The sequence below is a fragment of the Heteronotia binoei genome, chromosome 2 (genome assembly GCF_032191835.1).
Source record: "Heteronotia binoei isolate CCM8104 ecotype False Entrance Well chromosome 2, APGP_CSIRO_Hbin_v1, whole genome shotgun sequence".
NCBI classification, from domain to species: domain Eukaryota; kingdom Metazoa; phylum Chordata; class Lepidosauria; order Squamata; family Gekkonidae; genus Heteronotia; species Heteronotia binoei.
The window spans coordinates 68,752,612-68,772,326 of record NC_083224.1 but is presented as its reverse complement, the minus strand read 5'-3'; the positions used below and the strand labels follow the sequence as shown (position 1 = coordinate 68,772,326).

At 44.0% G+C, this 19,715-nt stretch overlaps 1 protein-coding gene across 1 annotated transcript in view; it reads left to right on the top strand.

Moving 5' to 3' along the window:
* Positions 1 to 19,715, top strand: part of GUCA1B (guanylate cyclase activator 1B) — a 66,463-nt gene that overhangs the window by 2,206 nt on the left and 44,542 nt on the right. Inside the window, exon 2 of the mRNA XM_060231249.1 lies at positions 14,904 to 14,970. Within this exon, the coding sequence (XP_060087232.1) occupies positions 14,904 to 14,970 (67 nt within the window). The remainder of the gene's footprint in view (positions 1 to 14,903; positions 14,971 to 19,715) is intronic.

Here is a 19,715-nt window from a genome sequence, read left to right as displayed (position 1 = left end):
TGCAAAAGTAATAGTAAATTTTTAAATACTCCAGTTTAGATAGTTTACAGACAACAAGCAAGTTTACATTAAGTTTTATTTTACTTCTTTATCTAGATTGTTTTTGGTCTAGGACCTTGGAAACCCATTATGCTTGTTAACATTAAGACAAATCCCTCCTTTCAAAATGATTCTTTATGTTAGCATATTTTTTGCACCAACCTCAGGGAATGATGAAGCATGACTGAGGTGCTGAATCCAGATCCTTCCAAAGAATATCAAACTGTTTCATCCACACTTGCTTTCCTCCTATCAGTAGTCTGGAAGCATACCTTTACTTGTAACTGCCGCACAGTTTATTCCTCTTTCCAGCACATTTACTGACTAGCTGTCTTCAGTGTGTCTGTGATATGATTCGTGGTGTAATGTTATCTTCTTGTAATGTAGGAAGAGATGACTCAACTATGGATCTTGGTTTCGAGAGAATGTCACACTCTATAATTCAATCCTAAATCTCTCAGATCCACATGAATCAGAAAAAGGAAGGCATTTCTAAACATTTGAACAGCAAATCTCAGATTTCTCTTGGGTCTTATGCTGTCATGCTGATTGCCGAACTTCTTCATACCAAATAGCTTGACAACTTTGTCATACTGAAGACTATGGCTTATGCTGACTGTGAAAGTGCTGGGAAGTGTGACTTGTGCAAATATTGAAGCGGGTATTTGGTTCCAGATACAAAGAAACTTACAGCTATTTGGCTTGAGGAAGAATTTAAAATTTGGAATGGATTTTTTTACCTGGAGTCCATAACTGTTGCTGCTTTTCTCATTTCTGTGCAGCCACTAGCTGCTGAAGCAAGTCCCGCAGCCAGCATAGCTGAGTGAAGTTTGTACCAGTTGAATTTTTAGATGGATGGATGTGTGCGTGTGTATATGAAAGCACTTTGATGCTTTGTGTATATGGATTTACCTTCTGGTGGATTGTGTTAATAAATTTAATCTTTTGTAACAATTTGTTATAAGGGATTAAATTAGAGTATTTGCAGAATAGAATGATATTGTTTTTCACAGTGTGTGTTGCCATTAATTTGTATTATTATCACTGTGACTCCACATTTGTGTTCTTCTGCTAATCAAAGCATGGTAAAAGTACATTTAAAACTGCATTTCTGCATGTACACACATAATGGTAAAAAAACTTTAAAAGGCCTTTATGTGGCTAATATAAAAATTAGTCATCTGAATTCTTCACTGTTACATTTCATCTTTCTGATCTTTACTACTGCTAGGCCATAAAGCGATGGTCCTTAGGAGTATCCTGTTCATTGGCTTTTTATGCCCAGAAATGGTACTTATTCGTTCATTTCCAATAGATTAGTCTGTCCCTCTTACAATCACTTCCTTCTTTCAGACATCAGTGTAGTTAACATGTTTGAACGTGCCCTGTGAGCAGTTTCAAAGAAAATGAATAACCTGTCTTGTTGAATCCTCCCAGGCACTGAGCTGGGAAATTTCTTAGCTTTCGTCAGTGATAACAGCGTGCATGACTCACCTAGAGGAAATATGATTGGATGTCATCTGTTTCTTTGTACTTTGTTTGCCCAAGATAGCCCTCCATGTAGCATCTGTCTAACATGCTTCCTAACTCTTTGAGCAACATCCAGTCCCCTCATAATTAATGTATTTTGTTTCATAAACCTTCAAAAGATAATGGGGCAACAGCTATATATGTATGAAATACAGGTAAAGTGTAGGACCAAAGTAACTGGAACAGCAATCCTATATACATTTATGGTGGAAGTAAATCCAGTTGTACTACTGTAACTTGCTTCTAAGTAAACATAAGCATTATTAAGGAGGGCACAAATCAAGAAAATGTGGTTTGGTTCACAGCATGCATGGTTCACAAACCATGGACCATCATTAACTTTTTTACACTAGATAAACCATTTTGCTTTATGTGGTTTGTGATGCGGCAGAACAGCCCCATAGTGGGCTAGAGAGACCAAACTTGCAGGGAATCTCCACTGACTCTCCTCTATGTGCCCTCCAAGCTGGCAATTGGATTTACAGGATTCGAGTGACATCCCCCCAAGAAGGTTCCTCTCAGGGAGGTGCTATCCGAGGAAATGAGGCACAGGTTCAGGAGGGTATAGAATGGACTAGAGGCACTATAATATAACATTGCAAAGACGAGATCATAGTGAGGACAGCTCTTTATTAAGGGAAGCATGATGAAGGCTGCTTCCAGCAAAGACTGTCTAAGGGCCTGTGGGCCAAACCTATATACAACTCTAGTCTCCCACACTAGCCTGCTATTGGTTCATTCAAACAGGCAGGGGTCTGTGATTGGTGCAGGGCGGCAGGTATTTGGCTCCCACTACCCATTGTTATACAGTCCCCAAGCTCTGCTTTCCTGGCTCCAATGAGCCGGCAGGAAGTACATGCTCACAGAGGTCTGAGAGAGAGCAGAAGAGAGCAGAGCAGCTCTGATAGCTGAGACAGTTGGAGAAGTTTCTGAGTTTTGAAAGGTTTGTGGGACATTCTAAGGTTTGTGGGACTGCCTAAAATTCTGAGTTGTGATAGCTGGGGAACTGCTGTTTGTTTGGTTGAGTGGACTAAAGGTGAAAGTGATTGAGAGTGATTGAGCGTGATTGCTGCTGATTGCTTAGGAGTGTCTCTTCTCCACCCTCTTTGCATTTTAAGCTGCGCCTTGCCAGAGAGCTAAAGGGCTCTTGGCCTGTGGCTCTTCGCCTAGGGGCTCTCTAAGGACCAGGAACCCAGATCCCTAATTTCCTTGTTCCGCTCTGAATGTAGCAGCCCTGTTGCTGCCAGAGAGCATGAGGGTCGAGAGAGAACAGGGCACCGTGCTGAGGATAAGGGGAATGCGCCGTCAGAAGGGACCTCTTCTTCGGTTGGTGAGCGGGAACCCTTTCGCACCAAGGAACCATCCCTGGGCAGGACGGGGGGGGCGGTTGGTAGTTGGTGATTCGATCCTTAGGCAAGTAGACAGCTGGGTGGCGAAACCGCGTAGTGACCGTATGGTGACTTGCCTGCCTGGTGCGAAGGTAGCGGACATTACGCGTGTAGTAGATAGGCTGATAGACAGTGCTGGGAAGAAGCCAGTGGTTGTGGTGCATGTTGGCACCAACGATGTGGGGAAATGCAGTCGTGAGGTTCTGGAGGGAAAATTTAGGCTGCTAGGCGGGAGACTTAAGGCCAGGACCTCCAAGGTAGCCTTCTCAGAAGTGCTACCTGTTCCACGTGCAGGGCTGGAGAGACAGGCACAAATTAAAATATGTGGATGAGACGATGGTACAGGGAGGAAGGGTTTAAGTTTGTTAGGCACTGGGATGCTTTTTGGAACAAGTGGGAGCTGTACAAAAGAGACAGTCTCCACTTGTCCCCGGATGGAACCAGGCTGCTGGCGCTTAAAATCAAAAAGGTGGCAGAGCACTTTTTAATCTTAAATCTTGGGGGAAAGCCGACAGGAGATGAAATGTCTCTGGTTCGGGAGAACTCGTCTCAAAGAGATGAAGTGTTGGCTGCTATTTTTCTACCGGGTAACGGATCAGAGTTGTCCACTGTGATGGTGACAAACAGTATGAACTGTCTGCCAGAGTCTCGAAGCGGCAGGAGGAAGGTGGCGGGCCTAGCTTGCCTGGGAAATTATAGATGTTTGTATGCAAATGCTAGAAGTGTTCAAAGTAAAATTGGTGAATTGGAATGTTTAGTGTTGGGAGAAAACATAGACATTGTGGGAATTTCAGAAACTTGGTGGAATGAGGAGAATCAGTGAGACACGGTGATTCCTTGATCTAAGTTATATCGGAAGGGTAGGAAGGGAAGGGTTGGAGGTGGGGTGGCTCTGTATGTCAGAGAGGATATACGGTCCAGTAAGACTGAGGTCAGAGAATTAGATTCCCTTTTAGAAATGCTTTGGGTTGAAATAGAGGGCCCAAAAGGAAATTTAGCTATGGGAGTTTGTTATCGCCCACCAAATCAAAAGAGAGAGGATGATTATAATATGATGGAAGGCTTAAAGATAGCGGCTAAACGTAAAAACTGTGTTGTAATAGGTGATTTTAACTACCCGCAGATTGATTGGGTCAATATGTGTTCTGGTCTTGACTGTGCTATGGAGCAGATGGTCTCAGAACCTACCAGGGGTGGGGCGATCCTGGATTTGGTCCTAAGTAATGCCCAAGACTTGGTGAGAGATGTAAAAGTGATTGCGCCACTTGGGAGCAGTGACCATAATGTTATTGATTTCACCGTTTGTATAAATAGGGAGTTGCCCAAAAAGACCGCCACAACCACTTTTAACTTTAAAAGGGGTAAATTCTCTGAGATGAGGAAGAAACTGAAAGGAAAGGTAAATACGGTCAGAACCCTTGGAGAAGCTTGGAGACTATTTAAAATTATAATCCTAGAAGCTCAGATAAAATACATACCACAAGTTAGGAAAGGCACAAACAGGCATAAAAAAAGGCCTCATGGTTAACAAACAAAGTAATGGAAGCTGTAAAAGGTAGGAAGGACTCCTTTAAGCGGTGGAAAACCAGTCCAAGTGAGATTAATAAAAGGGAACACAGGCTGTGGCAAATCAAATGCAAGACTGTGATCAGGCAGGCAAAAAGGGACTATGAGGAGCATATTGCAAAAAACATAAAGACCAAGAATAAAAATTTCTTCAAATATATTAGAAGTAGGAAACCAGCCAGGGAGGCAGTGGGGGTCTTGGATGACCATGGGGTAAAAGGATTACTGAAGGAGGATAGGGAAATGGCTGAGAAGCTGAACGCATTTTTTGCCTCTGTCTTCACTGTGGAAGATGAGAACTTTTTGCCTGCCCCAGAACCACTAATTTTGGAAGGGGTGTTGAAAGACCTGAGTCAGATTGAGGTGACAAAAGAGGAGGTCCTACAACTGATAGATGAATTAAAAACTAATAAGTCACCAGGTCCAGATGGCATACATCCGAGAGTTCTGAAAGAACTCAAAGTTGAACTTGTGGATCTCCTGACGAAAATATGTAATCTTTCATTGAAATCTGCCTCTGTTCCTGAGGACTGGAAGGTAGCAAATGTCACCCCCATCTTTAAGGGTTCCAGAGGAGATCCGGGAAATTACAGGCCAGTCAGCCTGACTTCAATACCGGGAAAGTTGGTAGAAACCATTATCAAGGACAGAATGAGTAGGCACATTGATGAACACAGGTTATTGAGGAAGTCTCAGCATGGGTTCTGTAAGGGAAGATCTTGCCTCACTAACCTGTTAAATTTCTTTGAGGGGGTGAACAAACATGTGGACAAAGGAGACCTGATAGATGTTGTTTACCGTGACTTCCAGAAAGCTTTTGATAAAGTTCCTCATCAAAGGCTTTTTAGAAAGCTTGAGAGTCATGGAGTAAAAGGACAGGTCCTCTTGTGGATCAAAAACTGGCTGAGTAATAGGAAGCAGAGAGTGAGTATAAATGGGCAGTCTTCGCAGTGGAGGACGGTAAGCAGTGGAGTGCCGCAGGGCTCGGTACTGGGTCCCATGCTCTTTAACTTGTTCATAAATGATTTAGAGTTGGGAGTGAGCAGTGAAGTGGCCAAGTTTGCGGATGACACTAAATTGTTCAGGGTGGTGAGAACCAGAGAGAATTGTGAGGAACTCCAAAGGGATCTGTTGCCTTCCTTTTTTTAACATTACCTTTCCCCTGCAAGTTAATATTAAAATCCCCCCCTATTATTTTAGTATAGGGTGAAAATTTTTCAAACTTCTGCAAAAATCTATACAATACATTCAACTGATGCACATTAGGGAGATACAAAGAAGCTAAAGCCACCGGCTCTCCCTCCAAATGACCCTGTACAAAAATAAACCTTCCATCCTTATCACTCATTACTTTATCTGCAACAAAATCTATTTTAGAATTAAATACTATTCCCACCCCTCTGCTCTTTGAGGAGCCTGGAGCAATAAATTTCTTACCTTTCCCAAATCCAGGGAAATTCATCTCTCTTTCCCCCCCATTATATACCTCCTGCAAGAACAGCACATCTGCTTTTAACTCTTGAATATATCTCCCAACTCTTGCCCGTTTCACTGGATTTCCTAGCCCTCTAACATTAAGAGTTGTACATATAACATTAACATTTTTTATCATATTATACCTAACCATAGCTCTTCCCCATATCTCTTCTGTTCTCTACCAGCCTGGAATTCTAAACCCCAATCACCCTTAACCAACCCCACCTGATGTTGCTTATCTACCCTCCACCTACCCTCCATTACCAATTCTACCCATCCAAGAAAAATGCAATATGCCAATGCTCGTGGCATATTTCTTGTATAAAGAATTCTACCCAATATGCATTCACTCACCTTCTTACTCCATTCATACTCCACCCATTCACCCCTTAGGTCCCAATTATCCATCCATACCCCAATCACACCATCCAAACATACCAACATCATCCCAATCAGCCACCATCTACACATCTTCTTCCCAATCCTACCACTAAACACATCAGACATCCAGCTACCACTAACATCCATATTGGGGGGGGGGGGAGAAAAAAGACATCTCTCCCACACTGTAAACTCAAAAAGAGCAACAGCAGCAATTAAAAAAAAAAAACCAAAAAAACTGTTCATGTTGAGCTATTCCGGTCCTTCTATCTTCTTTCCTTCTTCCTTAATCCATCTTCCCTCAATCATTTCTTAGTCTTAGTCCTTTCCCTGAAGTCCCAAGTCTTTTTTTCCTCCTTTTTCTTCTTCTTCTGTTTCTGAGTGTTCCCCATTTGCTCTTCCAAACTATTTTCCCCTTCTGAGTCCCAGTCAGGGGAATGCTTGTAATCCTTAGGCAGCTGCAGTCCCACACGTTTAAATAGCTCCTCCATCTGCTTCTGATCTTCTGCAAACAGCTCTACTCCTTCATGCACCATTTTCAGAGCAAAGGGTGCCATTCTCCAGCTGTATTTCATTCCTTTATCCTGCAGCACCTTGGTAAACACTCTTAACTTTTTCTTCCTGTTGATTGTTTCCTGTGATAAATCTTCAAAAGCCAACACTTTTTTATCATTATACAGTAACTTATCTTGCCTATCCAAGGCCTTCATGCCTTTAAGCACCTGCTCCTTTAATGTATATTTTCCAAAACACATTATCACATCTCTCGGCCACCTCCACTCAGCTGTCTGCTTCCCAACTCGATGAATACGATCCAAATCTTCCCTTGAAATTCCTAAGTCTGGGAGCATTTCAGCCATCCATTTAATCACATTATCCATGTCCTCCGTTTCTGGAATATTTTTCAACCGCAAATTTGACCTTCTGGCCCGATTTTCCAAGTCCATCAGTTTATCTTTAAGGTATTTATTTTGCTTTTTCAACTGTCTGGACTGTTTTTGCAACAAGTTAATTTTCTTCTCATTTAGCTGCGCCATTTCCCATGCACTATTCACAGTCTCTGCCATGGCTTCAACGGCCTCAGCTAAATTAGTTATTTTTTCATCCACAATCTTTGATACTGCCTTAATAATGCTATTCTTGGCAGCTTCCACAGCCCTCTTAACTTCTAATTGAAAGTCTTTTGGTTTCATTACCTTATCTTCACTTTCAACTTCTGAGTCCGAGGTCGCCATTGCCGTTTCTCTCAGCACCAATTAGTTTTAACTTTAGCCTATGGCCAACTTCCAGACTCCCACTTCACAACTATCACCGACTTATTTTAAAGTCTTCAAGGCTTTGTTATTTTTATCACCAGAAGAAGGAATACTTAATTCCCTTTAGCATTCTACCGGGAGCTCAAACAAAACACGTCTTCCTCTCAGCTGAGCATGCCACGGGAAATTTGGTTTGCTAGAATCATGGATGGAAATGTTTCCTAATGATGATGTATATTCTTTTTACTCTGCCGTGCATGGAACTTACTCAAGATTAGATGGAATCTTAGTCTCTCAAGAAATGAGGAATTGGGTAAAAGATATGGAGATCGGGATGATTAAGATTACTGATCATGCCCCTGTTTCAGCCTTTTTGCAAATAGGTCATTGTAATAGATCGTATAATTGGAAGTTTAATCCATGGTTAGTGGCAGATGAAGAAAGTAAGTGTAACATTAAAAATGCAATGGAAAGATATTTTGAAGAGAATAGGAAATCAGATACTTCATTAACAATAGTATGGGAAGCAATGAAAGCCACTATTAGAGGTGTGTGTATACAGAATTTGGTGAGATTGAAGAAGGGTAAAGATAGGAAAATTAAAGAAGTAGAAGAAGAAGTTAGAGTATTGGAGGAGAAATTTAGGAAATCTAAGAAGAAGGAGGATAAAGAACAAGTAATTAGGAAAAGGGAAGAGTTGAATGTATTGGATGTTAATAGGACTACGTTAAAATTATGGTATAACAGACAGAAGTATTATGAGTTTGAAGGGAAAGGAGGAAGAATTTTAGCAAATAAAATTAAGAATTTTCAGGTTAGGAAAAATATTAAGGCAATCAGGAACGATATAGGGTTTTTGGAAACTGAACCTAAAATGATACTGGAGAATTTTATAGAATTCTATAACAAATTGTATGCAAACAAAGGGATTAAAAAGGAAGATATAGAAAAATTCTGTGAGGGGTTGGAATTTTTAGAATTAAGTGAAGATAGTAGGAAAGAATTAGATAAGGATATAACGGAAGAAGAAGTTAAGATGGCTATAGATTCTATGAATATGCAATCTGCACCCGGACTGGATGGTTTTAATGCGGTATTTTATAAGCATTTTAAGGATATATTGGTGCCTCATGTGACTGAATTGTTTCAAGGAATTTTGGATGGATCTCCTACACCGCCTACATGGTTGGAGTCGAGATTGGTGTTAATTCCGAAACCTGGGAAAGATCAGACTTTAAGGGATTCATATAGGCCAATTTCAATCACCAATATGGATTATCGAATATTTGCAAAGGTTATGGCAATGAGACTCAAAAAATGTATTGCACAATTGATAGGGAAAGAGCAATTTGGGTTTATGCCTCAAAAATATTTAGTAGAGGCAGTTAGGAAGGTGATGGGTATGGTTTATTTAGCTAAAAATAAGGATTTGCCGCTTACGCTTTTGGCGTTGGATATTTATAAGGCCTTTGATTCTGTGGATTGGACATACATGAAGACTATATTTCAAAAGTATAGGTTTGGGGAGAAATTTCAAAATATGATTGAGGCAATATATTCTAAATCTAAGGCGTTGATAGGAGTTGGTGGTTCAGTAGAGGGATATGTTCAGGTATTGAGTGGTACGAAGCAGGGATGCCCTTTATCCCCTATGTTATTTATTTTAGCATTGGAACCGTTAGTGAATAAATTAAAAAAGGATAAAAGAATTATAGGCTTTGAAGTTCCAGGGAAAGGGAAAATAGATGGGAATCTCTTAACAATGTATGCAGATGACATGATGGTGACAATTAAGGATGTGGAGCCCGCAGTGGCACCTTTAAAAAAGATACTACAGGAATTTGAGGAAGTGTCAGGGTTAAAAGTGAATTTTTCAAAATCTTCAATGATGTGTGTTAATGTAAAACCAGGGTTACAATTAGCAGCTTCAAAAATTTTGGGTATTCCCATAGCAAATAAAATGGTGAAATATTTAGGGGTTAATATTCCTAGGAATATTAAAAAAATATTTGAGTATAATTATAAAAAAATCTGGAGTGGAATTCAAGTTAAAATGAGAGACTGGAGGAAGAGGAAGGAGTCAATTAGTACAAGGAATGCCATGGTTAAAATGTTTCTAGTTCCTAGGTTGACTTATTTATTTTATGTATTGCCTTGGCATATACCAGAATACGTACTGAAGAGATGGCAAGGAGATATAGATAGATTTGTTTTTGCATCAAAGAAACCAAGGACAGCCAATAGGTATAGATATTATGGTATTAAAGATGGGGGATGGGGGATTCCCAATATAATTTACTATTATGATGCATATCAATTAAGGCACTTAATGATTTGGTTGGAGGGAGAGTTAGGAGAAGAGCTGAACGGGATAGAAAAGGAAAATTTAGAGGTAGTAGGAGGAAAGGAAAGTTTATTTGATAGAACGAAAAGGAGGAAGAAGATAGGTGATAAATTATCAACCTTTATAGGGCCCAGTAGGGTATGGGAGAAGTGGAAGATAGAACTCGCTCCGGAGATATCATCTATTATTAAAATGTGGTACTATGATAAATTTGCTCCATTAAGGGGATCACTGTCAAAGGAAGTAGGAGATAAACTGAAGAGGATTACGATTCAAGAATTGAAAGAGGTTTGGGGTACTGATGGGGTGAAGAAAGAGGAGTATAATATTTTGAATAATATTAATTGGTTGTTAAAAAGTCAAATCTCCTCATTGCTGAAGGAGGAAGAACTTAAAAATATTGGTAAAAGAATTAATACTCCCTTTGAAAAATTGGTGAAAGAGTATAGAGAAGATAAGTCAAAAATAGTTTCAAAATTGTATAAGATTTTATTAGGTACAGGGAAATCCCCGAGAGAATTTTTGAAGGAACATTGGGAAACAGATATTGGAGATAAAATTTTAGATGAAGATTGGGAGAGGATGTTTAGATTACCTCCCTTTGTTACAACATCTAGGTTAGTGCAGGAGCAGGGATTGAAGATGATACAGAAATGGTATTATACACCCATTAAGATGTATTATATTTCTAAATCAGGGAGTAAAAATTGTTGGAGGAAATGTGGAGAAATTGGAACTTTCAGTCACATGTGGTGGGATTGTCCCTTAGTGAAAAAATTCTGGATGCAGGTTGGCATAGAGATGACAAAGATTATGGGATGGAAAATAAGTATATCCAAAGCAATGGCAATTATTAATTTGGATGGTGTGGGATTAAGATCAAAAGAGGATAGTAAATGGATTAATTTGATGTTAGTAGCAGCAAGACAAGTGATAGCAAGGAATTGGAAAGAAGCTGAGGAATTGACAATTAATCACTGGAGGGATAGAATGAATAGTATAATTATTTTGGAGTATTTAACGATGAAGATACGAAGAATGAATGGATTAAAGGTTAGGGAACAGGAGGAGGGATGGTTTAGGAAGATGGTGAGATATTTGGAAAAGTTTAAACAATTTAAGACGATTGGTTGGTTAATAAGAAAATGAATGGATAAGATGTTTAAATAGAGTGACGGAGTTGTATTTGGACGGAATGTTAATAGTTATAAATTTATGGATTATTATAATGTATCTATGGCCTGGGACTCTCACAGAGGTGGATTGGTGGTGGAATACATAACAATAAAAATTTTTATTAAAAAAAAAAAAAAAAACAAAGGGATCTGTTGAGGCTGGGTGAATGGGCGCCAACGTGGCAGATGCAGTTCAGTGTGGCCAAGTGCAAAGTAATGCACATTGGGGCAAAGAATCCCAGCTACAAATACAAGTTGATGGGGTATGAACTGGCAGAGACTGACCAAGAGAGAGATCTTGGGGTCGTTGTAGATAACTCACTGAAAATGTCAAGACAGTGTGCGTTTGCAATAAAAAAGGCCAACGCCATGCTGGGAATTATTCGGAAGGGACTTGAAAACAAATCAGCCAGTATCATAATGCCCCTGTATAAATCGATGGTGCGGTCTCATTTGGAGTACTGTGTGCAGTTCTGGTTGCCGCACCTCAAAAAGGATATTATAGCATTGGAGAAAATCCAGAAAAGGGCAACTAGAATGATTAAAGGGCTGGAACACTTTCCCTATGAAGAAAGGTTGAAATGCTTAGGGCTCTTTAGTTTGGAGAAACGTCGACTGCGGGGTGACACAGAGGTTTACAAGGTAATGCATAGGATGGAGAAAGTAGAGAAAGAAGTTCTTTTCTCCCTTTCTCACAATACAAGAACTCGTGGGCATTTGATGAAATTGCTGAGCAGACAGTTTAAAACGGATAAAAGGTAGTCCTTCACCCAAAGGGTGATTAACAAGTGGAATTCACTGCCACAGGAGGTGGTGGCGGCCACAAGCATAGCCACCTTTAAGAGAGGGTTAGATAAAAATATGGAGCAGAGGTCCATCAGTGGCTATTAGCCACAGTGTGTATGTGTGTGTGTGTGTGTATATATATATATATATATATATATATATATATATATATATATATATATATATATATATATATATATATATATATATATAATTTTTTTTGGCCACTGTGTGACAGTGTTGGACTGGATGGGCCATTGGCCTGATCTAGCATGGCTTCTCTTATGTTCTTTAAAGCACATACATAAGAGGCACCAAACAAAGGGGATCTCTGGATGACTCTCCTTTACCTGTCCTCCAAGTTTGGTGGAGATTGACTTTACAGGGTCCAAGTTATAACCACCCAAAGGAGGTTCTCCCATCCTCTATAGTTTCCAATGGAGAGGGAGGAAAACAGCAAAAAAAAAAAAAAAGCAAGGACAATAGCAGAACAGAACCAAGGTCCTTGAGAATCTCTGCAGTAGAAACAGAAGGTGAGGGGCATTTTTTGCAAGCCCAGCAGAACCAGTGCCGCTGTGGCAGTGCAAACTCAACAGGACTAAGGTCAAGCTAGGAAAGTGTTTTTGGGGGAAATGCCAAGCACATGTTCAAAAATGTATGGAATGGACCCCTGCAAGCTACACACACCAAACACACAGGAAACTTCACCCTGTCTCCTCTACAATCTCTCCAAGTTGGGGACAGATTACATTTCTGCGGTTCCAATTATAGACCTCTTAAAAAACGGTCTCCCCAGAGCTCTGTCTGGAAGACACCTGCAGTTACAGCAAGGAGTCTATGGAATGGCTCAAGAACAAGCTAGTGACACCAAGCTCACAAGGAAACTTCACTTGGGCAGACCCCACCCCACCCCCCGCCCTGCCAGACACTGGAAGCAATGCAAGCATCTCCCCTATGCTCACAGCTCCCCCAGGTTCTGAAGGACAGAAAGGCAGACATGACAAGACTTCCAACAGTAGCCCCCTATAGTTACCCCACAACAGTTTGGCAGGCACCCCAGCCCCACCAGACCAGTGATGCAAAGGCAGGCAGACATGACAACATTTCCAACAGGCACTCCCCAGAGTAACTCCATGGCAGCTTGGAGAGCAACCCAGCTGCACCAAACAAGCAAGGAAAGCATGCCCAGTACTCTCACCACCCCTCCCCAAGGGCTGAAACACCACAGTGTATTCTTCTACTCTGCACAGGAAACACTAGTCAAGCTGGCTGGACCACCCACAATTCTTCAAAGGCAGATTTGGAAGGATAAAAAGGCAGACATAACAGGACTTCTGACAGGGACTCCCCAGAATAATCCCACAACAGCTTGGTGGGTGCCCCAGTGGCACCAGACCAGTGGAAATCTGAGTTTTCCATTTAATATGATTAGTGATGCAAATTCTTGCATAACAAAGACTGTTTACAGTTTCTTGCCCAACCCAGTGTTTATGGATTAACTGTTGATGTATGTTCATACACTGAAATAATGTATAGGGACTGTTTCAAGTATGTTTCTAAGTAATAATTGTCTCTCTAGGATGGCTTCCATATTAGATTTAGGACTGGCTCTTCTACAGTCTCTCCAAGATGGGGGCAGACTTGGAGGAGGGCTGCCAGCAGCAAGGATTGGGGAGGAGAGGTGCCCACCCCCTCTCCTGGCTTTGACTTCCGAAGCCCTTCCCCAGCATGCCTAGATCGTCTGAGCTTCTATTTGGCCAAGCTCCTTTGGCTGCTGGACCAGGCCTGTTGGAGAGCCCAAGACTCAGAGGCAAACAGGCCTATATGTGGAGAGCCCCAGGGTGTCTGGTGTCTCCAAACCCAGCCTCATTTAAAATAAAGGCACAAAACCTGCCTGCCTTTCTCTTCCAGCAGCACCAGGTTGAAGGGAAGTGAAACAAGAGAGCAAAGAATTCTCATCCTCCCACCCCCTGACTGTCGGAGGTCTCTCACTGTCCTCCACCATGATTTTCTCTGGCAGCTCCTGGTTCCTCGTCCCCAATTCCACCGCGGAGGTGCATCAACCCTTCCTGTTCCCAGCTCCTTTACCCTCTGGATCCACCAGCCCTTCCCACCCCCAACTTCTTCACCCTCTGGTCTTTTATCCAGGGGTCACAGTCTATACAGGGGAGCTTGTACTACCCTTTTTTGCAGAGAGGATGCAACCTGGTGCCGATGCACACCTGCAACCTCTTTGCTAAGACCCTGACCCATGGGAGTGTGTGGAGGCCAGCACCTGATCCAGCACCCGAATCAGGGGAATAACTTGCCCCAGGCTGGCCGTATGGGTGCACTGCACATTGGTGGTGTCCTGGAAGGGCTTGAAGACATGCTCCACTTGGGACCCAGTTGTTGGAGCTGATGCTGAGCTCTTCTTCTCTGTGCACAATCGTCATGGAGGAGATAACATCCCTCACCACTCTCTTCAACTTCAGCAATCACACAATCATGGCATAGGTGGAGTTCCTCTTCCTCTTCCCTCTGCCTCTTGGGCAGCAGATGAGCAGACTTGAGGCTGTACCAGAAGTGGGTGGCCAGGCACCAGAAGGTTTTGAGCAAGGACCGCACTTTGAAGGGAGCAGCCCCCCAAGTGGCTTTGACAGTGGATATGGTGTTGGCAGCACAGGAAAAGGGAGTCTCTTGGACACCCTCTTGTCTCCTGGCCTGGGGCCACTTGGGGGAGGAGAGTCTTGGAAGAGCTTGTCCCATGCCAGCTGGTTCCAGAGCTTTATGACTGAGAGAGGACATGAGCCCAGGTCTCTCTAGCCACTACATCACCCTGGCTCATTTCCCCATCTGCACATTGCAAAAAAATGACATGTTACACATAATATAGAACTGCTGTGGAAAATGGTATCATTGGGTCAATTTCTCCTTTCCCCTCAATGCATTGGTTGTTTAAACAGCTATGCTTTTTTTACAGTTGTTCTATATCAGTGATAGCAGGCAAAGGTGAAGAAATGCACATCATTATGACTTCAGGACATGAAGTAAGTAGATCTCTAGATACTATAGACAATATATGAGAAAGTCAACACATGGCTGCCATTTTTTGTTAGAGCTTCTTTGTAATCTGTTTTGCCTTGATGACTGCGATGGGGCCAGAGTGAACAATATTATTTGCACTACCCAAGGAATTTAAAAAATCAAACAAACAAAATTCACTTAGTTGTACATTTGAAATGACAGTGCAACAGATCTATTGTGTCTAGGATTGGAAAATACTTGAAGATTTTGGGGTTGGAGTCTGCAGGCGGTGGGGTTTGGGGAGATGAGGGACCTCAGTAGTGTCTAATGCCAGAATCTGCCTTCTCCAGTGGTCCCAGGAGTGGGCCAGTCCTCATTCGTGGGATCTCAGCTCCTCCTCTTCCATTGCAGGGCTTAACAAACTTGACCCGAAGGGGAGGTGCTGGATCCTCAGCAGTCAGTTTTGTTAGCCTTGCAATCCAAGCAGGACGTGCTTTAGAGCCCCCTTGAGGCTCTTTGACCCGAGACAATTAAAAAAAAAAAGAAAGAAAGGAAAGAAAGAAAGAAAGGAAAAGAAGAATACCTGGAGTCAGTGGCAGAAATCACCCAGCAGGGAGATTAGGACGAGCTGCTGTTTTTTCTCCTCAGGGAAAGCGGGGAGGGAAAAATCCCTCCCACGCTTGAACGACGCACCGCAGTAGCCTCTCTGTCGAGGCACGCGTTCGCGCCTAATTGCTCTTCCCAGCCCGACGGACGCACGGGGCTGTGGATAGGTCTCTCCCAGCCGCTCCCAGCAAAGGCACACCGGCAACCCCGGTGGCCTGCAGGGCAGTAAGTCGAAGGGAAGACCAGCTGAGGCCAGGGAAAAAGGGAGAGGACTCGTGTGCTTCACGTTGCCCTCCTGAGGCGCCGTGGACAGTGCGATGGCGCGTTGGTTCCCAGAAGCAGCGGTAAGCTCTATGGGAAGGGGGGGAACCCTTAGGGGATTTCCAGGGGGAGAGGAGATCTGTAGACTCCCAGAGCCCCTCTTGTCGGTGCTGGCAGCTTAAGCCCACGGGGCTGTAAAGGAAGCTGGGATCAGACGTCGCTATTCAGCGCTTCCCCCCATCCCCTCCCCTCATTCCCTTCTCCCCTCTGGCTTCCCTGTTTGCTCCTGCATCCAGGAGGGGTGACCTCGGCTGGAAGGGGTCCCTGAAAAGGGAAAGGGAGTTTTAAAAAACCAGTCAGGAGCTGGTGAGGGGAGGGGGAGGTTTTTGGCGGGAATGGAAGCCATTTTACTTATACTACTTGTGTCTTATAGGGCCATTCACTCTAAGATGGCCACCCCCACTAGATTTCCTATAGGAGCAATGCTGGAGGAGGGCACATGCGAGTTGGAGCTGGCTGATTCACCAGCACAGGAAGAGGGGACAGAAGTGCATCAGGCTGATCTTTCAGCAGATGAAGCTAAGTCTAATCTTCTTTCTTGGATCCAAGAGCTGGTCAAAAAAGAGGTTCAAGCTGCCTCTGTGGCCACCCCAACCCCGTCACTTAAGAGGGCAGTCAAACAGAAACACAGAGAGGTAGATAAGGAAAAGGAAGGGGTTTCCTCCAGGCCTCCCAAGCGTAGTAGGTTAGAATTGCATTCAGCTCCCTCTGATCAAGAAGAAGAGGATTCTGACTTGTCTGAGGGCTCTTCGTCACCTGACTCAAGAGAACTCTTTGAGGAAGAGGAGGGGCCGGCCTCTACTCATTCCAAACTGTTTCCAGTAGACGTGTATCCACGCCTACTACCAAAAGTGATTAGGACATTGCAGATACAGTATACTCCAAAATCCAAGGATGAGGAGGATGCTGAGTTTCCTGTTGCAATGGAGGATATTATACCCAAGTCAGGTTCAAAACCACTACAGGTCCCGTTGCCCTCTGGGTTTTTCTCAATAATTAGATCTGAGTGGGAACATCCAGCCAAGCCTAACACGGTGTCGTCAAACTTCTCTAGGTTTTTCTCCTTCATCCCAGAGGCGACCAAGAGGCTTAAGTTGCCAGTAGTTGATGACCCAGTCAACGGCTTGGCTTCTAATTCCATTCTACCGATGGATGCGGATGGGATGCCAAGGGATCCAACGGACAAGCGCATACAGTAGGCCTTACGTCGCGATTTTGAAGCCTCCGCTAGTGCTCTAAAAGTGTCAGCTACCACGTCTCTCTTCTGTAGGGCTTCGTACATGTGGCTTTCCGACCTAGCTAAGAGAGAGGATCTGCCTAGGGATGTTAAGGACTCACTTAAGAAAATTACGCTAGCCACTGCCTTTGCATCAGATTCGACCCTCGAAGCAGTTCAACTCTCTGCTAGGGCTATGGCCTCTAGCGTTACAGCTAGGCGGAATACCTGGCTCCGTAATTGGGATGCTGATCCCTCAGCCAGAGCAAAAGTGGCTGCAGTTCCCTTTAAAGGGGCCTCGCTCTTCGGGGAAGGTCTAGACAGATATCTCATAGAGGACAGAAATAAGAAAAAAGTCCTGCCCTCCAAGAGACGTGAGAACAGGACGAGGCAGAGGTCCCAGTCCTTTCGTGGAAATAGGAGAGATTCAAGACAAACCTCCTTCAAACAATACAGGGCAAAGTGGCAACCAAAGGCCAGAGACGGCAGACCTTCCTTTGGAGGAAAACAAAGTCAACCAATTAAGGGACAGAAGAAGTCCACCTCAGCATGACTGGGCGGTCCCAATGGGCCACGATCGGATAGGGGGACGGCTTCAAAGATTCTCCCACGTGTGGCATCAAACGGTTTCGGACAGATGGGTTTTGGACACAGTTACCAACGGTTACTCCCTAGAATTTTCTTCTCCTCCACGTCATCGGTTCCTGGAGGTACAGAGAGCTCGATCTCTCGAGAAACATCGTACACTACTAAGGGCCATCGATCATCTAGTTCAGATAGGAGCCATCGAATCGGTACCGGTGCTGGAGAAGTTTCAAGGTGTTTATTCCGTCTTCTTTGTAGTGCCCAAAAAGAACGGAGATGTTCGGGCAATTCTGGACCTGAAGTGGGTAAACAAGTCAGTCGTTACAAAGAAGTTTCGAATGGAGACTCTGAGGTCCATACTGCTAGCTGTTCAAAGGGGAGACTTCATGGCCTCCATAGATCTGTCGGAGGCCTACCTTCATATTCCTATAGCCAAGGGGCACCGCAGGTTTCTTCGCTTCTCCTACGACGGGCGTCATTACCAGTACAGAGCTCTGCCTTTTGGCTTAAAGTCCTCGCCCAGAGTGTTCACAAAACTATTAGTCACCCTCGTGGCGGTCCTCCGGCTACAGGGGGTTTCGCTGTTTCCGTTTCTGGACGACATTCTGGTCAAGGCCCCGTCGGAGGAGCAGACGAAACTGGACCTAGAGTTGACCATAAGGACCCTCAGATTGCACGGATTCGTAATAAACGTTCAGAAGAGCTGGCTTCAGCCGTCCCAGTCTCTGACACACTTGGGGGTTCAGATCAACTCCAGTCTGGACAGGGTTTTTCTGACGCCAGAAAGACAGTCAAAGATCTCGCAGCTGATTTTGGAAGTCCAGCAACGGAAGCGGGTCAAGCTGATGTTACTGGCAAAGTTGTTGGGGATGTTGGTGTCGTGTCAGGACATAGTTCAGTGGGCACGGTTCCACACGAGGCCACTCCAGAAATTCCTGTTGCCCTTCCAGAAGCAAATAGGTTCCAAAAGTCCGATTTCACTGACATTACCACCTGGCCTGTTGAAGGATCTCGGATGGTGGCAGGCGCCCGACCGCTTTTCCTGGGGTCAGGAATTGCGGGAACCCAAGAGGGTGGTGTTGACCACAGATGCCAGCCTTTTTGGCTGGGGAGCGCACATGACTGGAGCAGTGACACAGGGTCAGTGGACCGTCCAAGAGGCCAAGGAAAGCATAAATCTTCTGGAGTTGAGAGCCATACGTCTAGCCTTGCTTCAGTGGAGACAAAAGTTAACAGGAGCTCATGTCCTGGTCCAAACAGACAATATGACGGCAAAGGCCTATGTGAATCGTCAGGGAGGCACCAGATACTGGAAACTTCAGGACGAAGCTCAGGTCCTGTTCAGATGGGTGGAAGCCCATCTTCGATCCATCAGAGCCATCCATGTGGCAGGAAGCGACAATGTAGTAGCAGACTGGCTGAGTCGGCAATCCTTGGACCAGTCGGAATGGGCTCTTCATCGCGAGTCGTTTCAAGAGATCTGCCAAAGATTCGGGACCCCGGAAGTGGATCTCTTCGCCTCGGACGACAATCACCAGGTGCCGCAGTATTTTTCAAGAACAAGAAGCAGAGGGGCGGTGGCTGTCGACGCTCTGAACTCAGACTGGCCGAGAAAGCTGTTATACGCCTTTCCCCCGTTCCAGATCATCCAGAGATTTCTGCAGAGGGTTCGGGAGCAGAAAGCGGAGGTGATTGCAGTGGCCCCCTTTTGGCCCAGGAGAGCCTGGTTCCAGGACCTTCAAAGTCTGTCAGTACTGGAGCCGTGGCGAATTCCGTTGAGAGGGAATCTTCTAGTTCAAGGCAAACTGCATCATCCACGACCAGAAATGCTGCAGCTCACTGCCTGGAGATTGAGCGGCAACAGTTGATTAGTCTGGGTTATTCAGATAAGGTGGTAGACACCATGTTGTCCTCAAGGAAGAGCTCCACTAACAGGAGCTATAATGTTACCTGGCAGGTTTTTCGTACCTGGTGTGCGAATAAGGGGGAGGACCCGTTGCATGCCTCAGTTTCTGTTGTACTATCCTTTCTGCAGGAGGG